The sequence below is a fragment of the Microcaecilia unicolor genome, chromosome 1 (assembly GCF_901765095.1).
Source record: "Microcaecilia unicolor chromosome 1, aMicUni1.1, whole genome shotgun sequence".
NCBI classification, from domain to species: domain Eukaryota; kingdom Metazoa; phylum Chordata; class Amphibia; order Gymnophiona; family Siphonopidae; genus Microcaecilia; species Microcaecilia unicolor.
The window spans coordinates 551476702-551489635 of record NC_044031.1 but is presented as its reverse complement, the minus strand read 5'-3'; the positions used below and the strand labels follow the sequence as shown (position 1 = coordinate 551489635).

At 44.9% G+C, this 12934-nt stretch overlaps 1 protein-coding gene across 2 annotated transcripts in view; it reads left to right on the top strand.

The window, feature by feature from the left end:
- PABPC1 (poly(A) binding protein cytoplasmic 1) overlaps window positions 1–12934 on the top strand; it is a 101759-nt gene that overhangs the window by 72923 nt on the left and 15902 nt on the right. For both annotated transcript variants that reach the window (XM_030217353.1, XM_030217345.1), the window contains exons 9-12: window positions 3173–3445; window positions 3707–3797; window positions 12340–12453; window positions 12563–12720. In XM_030217353.1, the coding sequence (XP_030073213.1) occupies window positions 3173–3445; window positions 3707–3797; window positions 12340–12453; window positions 12563–12720 (636 nt within the window). The remainder of the gene's footprint in view (window positions 1–3172; window positions 3446–3706; window positions 3798–12339; window positions 12454–12562; window positions 12721–12934) is intronic.

Below are 12934 nucleotides of genomic sequence, written 5' to 3'. Positions count from 1 at the left end.
ACCCGTACCTGGACGACTGGCTCATTCGAGCAAACTCTGCTGCAGAGAGTCAGTATGTAACAGCCAGAGTGGTCTCAGTACTTCAATCTCTGGGCTGGGTTGTCAATTTGACCAAAGGTCACCTGACCCCCTCGCAGTCTCTAGAATATTTGGGGGCCAGGTTCGACACAGCCTCGGGGTATGTGTACCTACCAGAGCAAAGGCGGTGCAAGCTTCAGAATCAGGTCCGTCTGCTCCTGAGGATGCCCTGCCCGCGAGCTTGGGACATTGTCCAGCTGCTTGGATCGATGACGGCCACCATGGAACTGGTGCCCTGGGTGAGAGCGCACCTGAGACCTCTACAGTATGCTCTACTCCAAAGATGGTCTCCAGTATCTCAGGATTACCAATGCAGACTCTCTTGGCTCCCTGCGGCCCGACTCAGCATGGAGTGGTGGCTCTCAGACAGCATGCTGTGGCGAGGAATGCCGCTGGCGCTCCCCGATTGGTGCCTAGTGGTGACAGATGCCAGTCTAAAAGGCTGGGGCGCACATTGCAAGGGGAAGCATGCCCAGGCTCTATGGACACCCGAGGAGTCAGAGTGGTCCATCAACCGCCTAGAGTTGAAAGCGGTGTTTCAGGCGCTTCTGGCCTTTCAAGTGACCCTGGAAGGGAGTGGCTGTCAGAGTGATGTCGGATAACACACGACAGCAGTGGCCTACATAAATCGACAAGGCGGCACTCAGTGCAGAGCTCTAGCCGCGCAGGCCGAACAAATTTGCCACTGGGCCGAGCTGCATCTACAGTTTCTGTTGGCAGCTCACGTTGCAGGTCAGAGCAACGTGCAAGCCGATTATCTAAGCAGGCATCAGATCGATCCAGCGGAGTGGGAACTTGCAGACAAAAAGTGTTCCTGCAGATATGTGCCAAGTGGGGCAAGCCCGTGATGGATCTAATGGCGACAAGCACCAATGCCAAAGTCCCGTGCTTCTTCAGCAGACGGAGAGATCCTCGCGCGGCGGGGTTGGATGCCTTGGCTCAACCCTGGCCTCCGGGCCTACTGTATGTGTTTCCTCCATGGCCCTTGATAGGGCGAGTGCTCCTGCGGATTCGGCTGCATCCAGGAGAAGTGGTTCTCGTTGCCCCGGATTGGCCCAGGAGGCCTTGGTATGCGGACCTCCGACAGATGCTTGTAGAGGATCCCCTTCAGTTACCTCTGGTTCCCAACCTGATGTCACAGGGTCCGGTGACCATGGATGACGCTGGCCAATTTGGTCTTATGGCCTGGCGTTTGAGAGGGCGCAATTGAGAGGCAGAGGCTATTCCAATAAAGTAATTACCACTCTCCTGCAAGCCCGCAAGCGTTCCACTTCCGTGGCTTATGCCAGAATTTAGCGCCAGTTTGAAGTCTGGTATACTTTCAGAGAGATCACACCCCTGCGGGCTCCTGTCTCGCCGATTCTGGACTTTTTGCAGGATGGTGTACAAAAAGGCTTGGCCTATAATTCCCTGCGGGTGCAAGTGGCAAGGTTGAAGGCGTGTCTTTAGCTGCTCATCCGGATGTGGCACGGTTTCTTAGAGGGGTGCTTCGGCTCTGTCCTCCCGTGCGTGCACCTTGTCCAGCTTGGAACCTGGGGCTAGTGCTGAAGGCCCTTCAGGGTGCTCCCTTTGAACCGCTTTGGCATGCTTCAGAGAAAGATTTGACACTGTAGGCCGTCTTGTTAGTGGCCATTACTTCGGCGAGACGGGTGTCAGAGCTCCAGGCGCTGTCCTGTAGAGACCCTTTTCGGCAGTTTTCAGAGTCCGGGGTCACGGTTCGGACCGTGCCTTCCTTCCTTGCCTAAGGTGGTTTCAGCGTTTCACCTAAACCAACCTATTTTCTTGCCCTCCTTTGTCGAGGAGGAGTTTCCAGAATCTTTTGGGCAATTGCAGCTGTTGGACGTGCGCAGGACTCTGCTGCAGTATCTGCGAGTTACTAACTCTTTCAGGACCTCTGATCATCTGTTTGTTTTGCTATCAGGTCCTCGCAGAGGGTCTCCAGCGTCTAAAGCCACTATTGCCCGCTGGCTTAAAGAATCTATCTTTTCAGCTTATTTGCTTGCCGGCCGGCCTCCGCCTGATGCCTTTAAGGCGCATTCCACTAGAGGAATTTCCTCTTCTTGGGCTGAAACTGGAGTACTCTCTCTTCAAGGGATTTGTAGTGCAGCAACATGGGCGTCTAAGCTCTCTTTTGCCCGACATTACAGGCTGGATGTGGCTGCCAGGAGGGACGTACATTTTGGAGCGCAAGTGCTGGCGCGTGGTGTGGCTTGTTCCCATCCTATCTAGGGATTGCTTTGATACATCCCATCTGTAATGGCTGCATCTGCTTGATGACAAGGAATGGAAAATTAGGTTCTTACCGTGATAATTTTCTTTCCTTTAGTCGTAGCAGATGCAGCCATGATCCCTCCCTGTCTGATGCTATCTGCTGTAAATCTATTTCAGGTTCTGTTCGTGTTTCCTGGAGATTCCGTCCTTGGGAGAAAGTCGGAAAACAGTCTTCAGGATTCTTGTTCAATTAAAGGAGGATGACTTAATTCCCTTCAGTTACATGTTTTGGAGGATGAGTTTATTCCCTCCGGGAGGATGAGTTTATTCCCTCCAGTTATGTCTCAGTGGAGGATGAGTTTATGCCCTCCGGGAGGATGTTTCATTCCCTTCATTCTGAGTTAATGCCCTTTGTTGTAGGGCCATCGTTCGCTGTGAGGAAAGCTCATGTTGTTCCCATTGCGGTTTGCCATACTGCTTTGGAAGCTTCAAATACTGAAGAGAGGCAGTGGAGCAAGCTGGTATGAGGCACTGAAAAAAGTGTGCTCTCTATCTCCCTCTGCTGGTTGATGGACACAACCCATCTGTAATGGCTGCATCTGCTATGACTAAAGGAAAGAAAATTATCACGGTAAGAACCTAATTTTCCCATGTGTGTGTTTACATTAGTTGTACTATATTGATTGAAATTTAAGTTATTTTGTCTAAACTCATAAGTTGGTGATTCATGAATGTTGGTGGACTTGTTTCCTGGCCTGTTGGACCAGTGGGAAGGTAGTGTAAGGCAGCAATCTAAACACTATAATTCATCATTTCTGTCATCAGTGGAATGAAGTTGAATCTACAGAAAATACTACATAGTGTGGTTTATTTATATTCACAGGTAATGATGGAAGGTGGCCGTAGTAAAGGATTTGGGTTTGTATGTTTCTCCTCCCCTGAAGAAGCCACCAAAGCTGTCACAGAAATGAATGGTAGAATTGTGGCCACAAAGCCATTGTATGTAGCTCTAGCTCAACGCAAAGAGGAGCGCCAAGCCCATCTGACAAACCAGTATATGCAAAGAATGGCAAGTGTGAGAGCTGTACCCAACCCTGTTATCAACCCCTACCAACCAGCACCACCTTCTGGTTACTTCATGGCAGCTATTCCACAGGTGTGACTTTATTTTTTCACTATTTGATTTCCTCCTCCTGCTGTAGTTTTAGTTGAATATTTTTATATCGTAAACATTAATATCATTGATTTTTTAATATATCATAAAGATATCCTTTTAAAGATTGATCATGAGTAAATATGGTAGTTCTGAAGATAAGATTTTGATGGTTTGGAAAATATGGGCATAAACTGGAAACAACGAATTTGTTTAAATAGAAGATTTGGAGATCAGTTGTTTTCTTTTCTGTTGTCTTAACAGACCCAGAACCGTGCAGCATACTATCCCACTGGCCAACTCGCTCAGCTCCGACCAAGTCCCCGCTGGACTGCTCAGGGTGCCAGACCTCATCGTAAGCAAGTTTTCTGTATTATTCTGAATGAATTTAGGGCTTTTAAATTGTTCTGGCTGTTATTTCTGTCCTGGAGGGAAGTACCTTTGGATGAAAGAGTAACACATGCTCTGTCCATTCAGTCCTTGATTGTGCTAAGACTGCCAACAAATTTGGCAGTCTGCTTCAATGATGTAGAGACTATGAACTCATTTCAGTGGCCTACATTCAAGCCTACCTGTAGACAAAAAAAGGTTAGTTCTAAAACGTACACCAAAATGTAGCTCGCTGAGCACGAATTCTGTAGAAGACTAATGTAAGTCAGCATTTCTGTGCTAGCATTTAGATACACCTACTTTTCAGTAGCAGGGTTAAATGTGTGCATCCAAATGTAGCACTTTAGCATGTAAATGCAAGTATTCTGTAACCCACATGTGGTAAGGTTATAGAATTAGGGGGGAAATGGTTTTTAGTTCATCAATCGACATGTCTTTTATCAAACATTCAGAAGGAAGCTAAAGGGAAGCTTGTATTGTAATGTCTTAATTAATAGACAGTGTGACCAGAAGATTGGCTCACATTAGCTTAGGTAAATAGTAATAGACTATGTGGCGGAACAGGGGACTTACGTTCTTTGTGATTTGTATTGCTGCCCTATGACACTTTTTTTCCCTTTCAGGGTATTTCCCTTGGCCAGCAGGTGGTGTTTGATCTCTGCATTATAGCAGTAGGCTTAAAGCTTGTACTATCTTTCAGCTTGCTAGTATAAAACAGGAGCTCAGCAAACTAAAGCAGAAATTGGATGCAATTTAAAGCATCTTCTATCACTGCACACCGAATTATACCAATTTCTTACCACTACCTCAAAGAATAAAACCACCTAAGAATAGATGGATCACAGTAGGCTCAAGTAGACCATGATATGTGGCACAGAAGCATCCACCCTCACAATTGTTGCGCCTACAGAATTGTTTTGCTCCATTACAGCACTGTGATGCTGTTGAAAATAGAACTGAGGCGGAACAAAAAGCAATGAAGGTGTGTCCCAAGAGAAAAGACACCTCCAAAGCACTAATAAAGAACCTCATATTAGAAAACTGCTAGGGGATTCTATTATCAGAAGCATTAACTTTGAAACACAGTTTAAGGGGCCCAGGAGTACCAGACAAATACTATAATCAGAGAAGAAACTAACACTGATGGTTGTTATCCACCTGGGAATAAATGACCTGGCCAATAATACCCCAATTGCAGTACAGATAACTTTTCAGGAGCTGGGGGAGGGGTTAAAACATTTGGTACAGCTTTTTCTGAAGTACTACCTACTTTGGAAAGGGAGAGAAGTTTACAAAATACCGAATTTCAATAGGTGGCTAAAGCCTGGTGTCAAGAAGGTTTTTAGGTACATAGGAGCATGGGGAAATACATCGAAAAACAAGAGGACTATATTGTAACGATGGACTGCATCTTACTGTGGCAGGAAAAAAAATCATTGGAGAGAAATTCAGATAGTATGTATCTAGAAGGCGGGGGTTGTATATGGAGGCAGGTCACTTCATTGGTCACCCCCAGCTAAAGACAAGGAGGCATATTTTCAAAGCACTTAGCCTTCCAAAGTTCCATAGCACTTAGCCTTTCAAAGTTCCATAGTTTCTATGGAACTTTGGAAGGCTAAGTGCTTTGAACATATGCCTCAAGGTGTGACAGTAGTAAAGAAAACAATGAAAACAGCTGTCTTAGCAAATCACTTCTTACCAACACAGCAAGAAGCATGCTGCTGCTGCGGCTAAGAAAGCAAATAGAATGTTAGGTATTATTAGGAAAGGAATGGAAAACAAAAATGAGGATGTTATAATGCCTTTGTATTGCTCCATGGTGCGACCGCACCTCGAATATTGTGTTCAATTCTGGTCGCCGCATCTCAAAAAAGATATAATGGAATTAGAAAAGATGCAGAGAAGGGTAACAACAATGATAAAGGGGATGGGAGGACTTCCCTATGAGGAAAGTCTAAAGCGGCTAGGGCTTTTCAACTTGGAGAAAAGGCGGCTGAGGGGAGATATGATAGAGGTCTATAAAATAATGAGTGGAGTTGAACGGGTAGATGTGACGCGTCTGTTCACGCTTTCCAAAAATACTAGGACTAGGGGGCATGCGATGAAGCTACAATGTAGTAAATTTAAAATGAATCGGGAAAAAATCTTTCTTCACGCAATGTGTAATTAAACTCTGGAATTCGTTGCCAGAGAATGTGGTAAAGGCGGTTAGCTTAGCGGAGTTTAAAAAAGGTTTGGACAGCTTCCTAAAGGAAAAGTCCATAGACTGTTATTAAATGGACTTGGGAAAATCCACTATTTCTGGGATAAGCAGTATAAAATGTTTTGTACAATTTTGGGATCTTACTGGGTATTTGTGACCTGGATTAGCCACTGTTGGAAACAGGATGCCAGCTGGGCTCGATGGAACTTTTGGTCTTTCCCAGTAAGGCAGTACTTTATTTATTTATTTATTATATTTGTATCCCACATTTTCCCACCCATTTGCAGGCTCAATGTGGCTTACATTTTTTCCGTCATGGCTATCGCCATAACAGAATAACAGCTACAATCAGTAGTTACAAAAGAACCTGGGTAACATAATGGGGTATAGCATCAAGAAACCATTATCAGAATGACAGGTAAAGCGGTTATGCACTAAAGTTCATGTGATGGATCATTATGGTATGTTCTGTTGAAGAGGTAGGTCTTCAGTGATCTCCGAAAGTTGATTAGGTCATGTATTTTTTTCACATCAAGTGGTAGTGCATTCCAAAGCTGCGTACCTATGTAGGAGAAGCTGGATGCATGTGTAAGTTTGTATTTTAGTCCTTTGCAGCTAGGGAAGTGGAGATTCAGGAATGTACGAGATGAACTTTTAGAGTTCCTGGGTGGAAGGTCTATAAGATCTGACGTGTAGATCGGGGCATCTCCGTAAATGATTTTGTGAATCAGGGTGCAAATCTTGAACGTAACAAGTTCCCTAATTGGGAGCCAGTGCATTGTTTCTCTAAGGGGTGTGGCACTTTCGTATTTTGTTTTACCAAATATGAGTGTGGCTGCAGTGTTCTGGGCCATTTGAAGTTTTTTTGATTATTTGGTCTTTACAGCCAGCGTAGAGTGCATTGCAGTAGTCTAGGTGACTTAGCACCATTGACTGTACCAGGTAGCGAAATATATCCCTTGGGAAGAAAGGTTTTAATCTCTTGAGTTTCCACATAGAGTGGAACATTCTCTTTGTTGTATTATGTACTTATGACTAAAGAAAAAACTAAACAGAAGATGAGACTGCCACTGAAATGTAGCTGGAAAGCGATGACCACAAATGCTCGTAGTCTAAGCAACAGAGGCCTAGATGCACAAAACTCTAACGACCCTTTAATGACCCTCTAACGACAAAATTTGCGGCCGTTGCATGCATTATAGGCCTTTTTCTGAAGCCACTAGCAGATAACGAAAACGGAATGCAAACCAGAAACTACCATTGAAATGTGGACAATTCGCTATGCACTAATCATACCGACGATTCTAACGAATCATTTAACGTGACAAATTTAGCGAGCTCTCAGACCTGTCGTTCAGGCCTGAGCTGTCATCTCCCCGCTCCCTCCTGCACCTTAAAAATGCAAGCTGGCATGTAAAAAAAAAAAAAGTTATATAAAAACGCAAACCGGTAGTTCCCCACTTCCCCCTGCACTAACCAAAACAAAAAAAAAAATTCAAATAGATCGGGAGGGGGCAAAGGCGCTTGTCAGGAGCGTCCTGTATGGGCGCCCTTGCCCCCCCCCCCCCCCCCCCCGAGATTGCCGCTGTTCCCCGCTTCAGCCGGTTGTAATAAAAACAAATCTCCAAATTTTCTCATCCCCGGTCCCCCTCCCTTCCTGTGTTTCCTGTACCTTGCTCCAGGGCTCCACCTCCCGCCATCCTCCGCCCCCGTGCCCCGCCCCCCTGGGATTGTCGCCGCCGCTCCCCCCCTCCACCGGACCCCCCCCCCCCCCTCCGCATTACCGTCCCGTGCAGTGCCTCTCACCTGTATGCGAAGGTGCTGCACGGGATAAAACATCTGATCGCCAATTGCTTCTCCCTTCTCCGACGTTGTTCCTGGGCGCGCCCTCCATTGACGTAAGTTACCTACGTAGATAACGTAGGTAACTTACGTCAATGGAGGGCGGGCCCTGGAACAACAGACTCATGGAGAAGGGAGAAGCAGTTGGCGATCAGATGTTCTATCCCATGCAGCACCTTCGCATACAGGTGAGAGGCGCTGCACGGGACGGTAATGCGGAGGGGGGGTCCGGTGGAGGGTGGGAGCGGCGGCGACGATCCCAGGGGGTGGGGCACGGGGGCGGAGGATGGCGGGAGGTGGAGCCCTGGAGCAATGGACAGGAAACACAGGAAGGGAGGGGGACCGGGGATGAGAAAATTTGGAGATTTGTTTTTATTAAAACCGGCTGAAGCGGGGAACAGCGGCGATCTCGGGGGGAGGGCAAGGGCGCCCATACAGGACGCTCCTGATGAGCGCCTTTGCCCCCTCCCGATCTATTTGGATTTTTTTAATGTTTTGGTTAGTGCAGGGGGAAGTGGGGAGCCACATGTTTGTTTTGTGGTTTTTTTTTGGACGTTTGTGGCATGCGCAGAGCAGCCAGCATAACGCTTGGCTGCTCTGCGCATGATTTAGGGGCCGATTACGACGGGGATTACGATTCAGTGATACATTGTACTTCTGGATACCGCAACGAACATGTTTGACCTGTTTTTTTGGTGCATGCTTCGGTTTTTCAAAATTGTTAAGGACTTTAACGATTTAGATTTTGTTACGTTTGTTTGATGCATCTGGGCCAGAGTTCATGATCTGCAATCCCTGATGTTAGAGGCAGACTTAGACATTGTTGCTATTGCGGAGACATGGTTCCGTGATTCCCATGAATGGGATGCAAGCATACCAGGCTACAGTCTATTTAGGAAGGATAGAGATGATCATAAAGGTGAAGGAGTAGCTCTGTATGTGAGAAACTATATCGCAGCAACTGAAATTTATTTGGATTTCGTTCACATCTTTTCAGTAGTATCTCAAGGTTTTACGTTCAGGTACACTGGGTATTGCCTGGAGAAAGAAAGAAAAGCGATATGGAACTTCTATGCACATGGGTGTTGTGTACAGACCTCCAACACGATCGGAAGAACTAGATAAAGATCCGGTTACAGATATCCAAAAGTTGGGAAAGAAAAAAGAGATGCTGTTGCTGGGAGATTTCAACCTGCCGGATGCGGATTGGACAGTTCCATCTTTGGAATCGGAAAGAAGTAGAGAGATCATGGATGCCTTAGAAAGTGCTCTGCTCAGACAAATGGTGACAGAACCTACGAGGGAAGGAGTGATGCTGGATCTAGTGCTCACAAGTGAGGAAAGTGTGTCTAATGTACAAGTGAGTGCCTGCCTGGGCTGCAATGATCATCAACCAGTTTGGTTTGATATAACAGCTAAAGTAGAGGGCAGCCACTCAAAACTCAAAATCTTGGATTTCAAACATGCTGACTTTAGCAAAATGAGAGAATACCTGAAGAAAGGAAAGAGCTGACAGGATGCGAGGACATAACGAGATGTGGAAAGACAGTGGTCCCAGCTGAAAGGAGCTATAAATATGGCTATTAACTTTTATGTAAAGAGAGTAAATAAAAGCAAGAGAAAAAGGAAACTGATATGGTTCTCAAAGCAAGTGGCTGAAAAAATAAAAGCAAAAGAGTTGGCATTCATGAAATACAGAAAAATCCTCACTTCCGTTATTGGAAAAGGAAGCAATGCTGAAGGAAAGGATAGTGAATTTCCTGGAATCCAGTAGGTTACAAGATCCGAGACAGCATGGTTTTACCAAAGGTAAATCATGCCAAACGAATCTGATTGAATTCTTTGACTGGGTGACCAGAGAATTGGATTGGATCAAGGACGTGCTGGATGTAATCTACATAGATTTCAGCAACGTGTTTGACATGGTTCTTCATAGGAGGCTCTTGAATAAATTTGACAGGCTGAAGTTAGGACACCATGGTGAACCGTATTAGGAACTGGCTGATTGACAGGGTGGTGGTTAATGGAATTCACTCGGAGGAAGGAAAGGTGAGTAGTGGAGTGCCTCAAGGATTGGTGCTGAGGCCGATTCTATTCAATATATATTTGTGAGCAACATTGCTGAAGATTTAGAAGGTAAGGTCTACTTTTTTTGCGGATGGTACCAAGATTTGTAACAATGGACACTCCTCAGGGAGGAAAACACGGAAAAAGGATCTGCAGAAATTAGAAGAATAGTGTTTGGCAGTTAAAATTCAATGCAGAGAAATGCACAGTGATGCACTTATGGAGTAGGAATCCAAAGAAGACATATGTGCTAGGTGGTGAGAGACTGATTTGCATAGACAGGGAGAGATTGGGGGTGATAGTATTTGAGGGACTGAAAGCGATGAAATAGTGTGACAAGGCAGTGGCTGTATCCAGAAGGATCCTAGGCTGTATAGAGAAAGATGTAACCAGCAGAAGAAAGGAATTGTTGATGCCCCTGTACAAGCCGTTGGTGAGGCTCCATATGGAGTATTGTGTTCAGTTTTGGAGGCACTCTCTTCATAAAGATGTAAGAAGCCTTGAAGCAGTTCAGAGGAAGGTGACAAGAATGAGATGGGGCTTGCACCAAAGGACATATGAGAAGAGACTGGAAGACCTGAATATGTATACCCTAGAGGAGAGAAGGGACAGGGGATATGATAGACGTTGTTTCTGTATCAATACCTTTCAAGTATTTAAACATCTGTATCATACCCCCCTGTCCCTCCTCTAGGGTATACATATTTATTTTTTAGAGATGGGAAAGTGGTAAAACTGCAGGACATGAATTGAGGTTGTGGGGTGGTAGACTTAGGAGTAATATCAGAAAATTATTTTTCATAGGGTGGTGGATGCCTAGAATGACCTCCTGAAGGAGGCGGTGGAAAAAAGAAACTGGGGTGGAATTCAAAAAGATGTGGGATAAACACAGAGGATCTCTAATTAGAAAATGAATGTTATAAAAAAACAAAACTTAAAAGGACTGCGTATGTGTATGCTTAGATGGCGACTCTGGCTGCATCAACTAAGGCCAGTGCTGTGCATATGGCGATCCAGTTTAGGATGGGCTGAAGAGAGCTTTGACGGAAACTCCAGTTTTTTTGGAACGTGAGGACAGTGCTGGGCAGACTTTTACGGTCTTTGTCCCACAAATGACAAGACTGATTTGGATAGGCTGGAGTGGGCTTTGATGGCAATTCCAGTAGTTGGAACATAAGAACAGAGCCGGGCATACTTCTATGGCCTATGTCCCAGAAACATCAAAGAGAGACCATGATCATGTATATAATATCACGTTCATTGTTGATTTAAATCTTGAATTGATAATGAATGTGACTGTTGGGCAGACTGGACAGACCTTTCAGATCTTTATCTGCCGACACTATGTTACTATGTAACCAAGGTCTGTTTTCTTTTTAGCTTCATTCCCCAAAAGGGAAGAATAACCTGCATGTCATTGGTCAAACATCCTTAGTGCTAATGCTGTATGCCTTAATTGGCCCAGTAGCCAAAGACCTAGCCCAGAATGTGCTAGAACTCCTCAGTCTTAGTTGAGAGTGTGGCGGGAGTAGATCTTTGCGCTAAGACCCTGTTCAGTTCCTGTGAGCAGTTAATTTTCCTGACCTCCAGGTACTACTTGGGTAGTAAAAAGTGTTCAGCTAGATTTAACACCAAATCCTTGTTGTTTTACCTGTTCCTGTTTGCTGTTTAAACTTTTACTGATCACTGTTCTACCTTTTTTGTTTTTTAATAATAAACTTGTTAGTTTGGCTTTGGTGTCCTGGCCTAAGAATCCTGGCAGTTTGTGTTTACGGTCTGTTGGTTGTTTTTCCAAGAACTGTAGGACTCCTGGGATTGTGGCCCCAGTGCCCTTGGACCTCGCTTGACAGTGTAGGCGCACGTGCACAGGTTCGGGAGGGCCTGGGCAGTGCTGGGCCAGACCCTCCAGGTGGCCACAGGGTTATTCCCAGATGGGTTCTAGGGGTAATGCTAAGGCATGGACCCATCCTTTTATTTATGGAAATACAAAGAATACATTTCTTCTTCTGTGATGAATGAAAATTTAACACGGTGCTCCCTTCCCCTGCTGGATTGTAGAGTAGCCATTTGATGATTACACTAATGACTGGCTTAGAGATTTTGACATGTAAACTAGATGACTACAAAAAGATAAGCACAAAAATACTGGCTACAGCAGGACTGAAAATTAAAATTACAGCAAGTTGAGTACATTGAGTATGAAAATATATAACAGCCATAAACTAAAATGCAGAATCAAAGTTTTTTTTTTGAAGCGGCAGAATGAGAGAAGCATACCTTATACCTTGTGATGTCCTAGTGAAATATATATTGCAATTATTAATACCTTGATCTAAGGTGCAGTGTAGACATGTTCTTACTATTAATAATTTCTCCTTTAATCTTTTGATTACAGCATTCCAGAACATGCCTGGTGCAATCCGTCCAGCAGCTCCCAGACCACCAACCTTTAGTACCATGAGACCAGCTTCTTCCCAGGTCCCACGAGTCATGTCCACACAACGTGTTGGTGAGTTCCACTCTTAAGATTGGAATATGTTCAGCAAACTAAAATACTTGGTTTTATCAACATTTTTAAGTTCCAAGCTTTTAGTATACTAATTGTTTTCCTTTCACAGCCAATACATCAACACAGACAATGGGGCCACGCCCAGCCACCGCTGCTGCAGCAGCAGCCACACCAGCTGTACGGACAGTTCCTCAGTATAAGTATGCTGCTGGTGTCCGTAATCCTCAGCAACACCTCAATGCACAGCCTCAGGTTGCCATGCAGCAGGTACATATGTCTTTTTATAAATCTACTCTGCATGTGAAGAGTTTCCTTATCCTGGTTTAGAGTTGTGAAATCCTTAGAGCTCTATTAAACGCAGATTGTTAATGAAGGTGTTGAACCTTTCTCGGATTTCTTATGTTGTCTTTTATTAATGAGGCAGGAAGATATGTTTTGGGGTTTTGTTTTGGACTTAACTGATGCTGTATTTTTTTTTTTA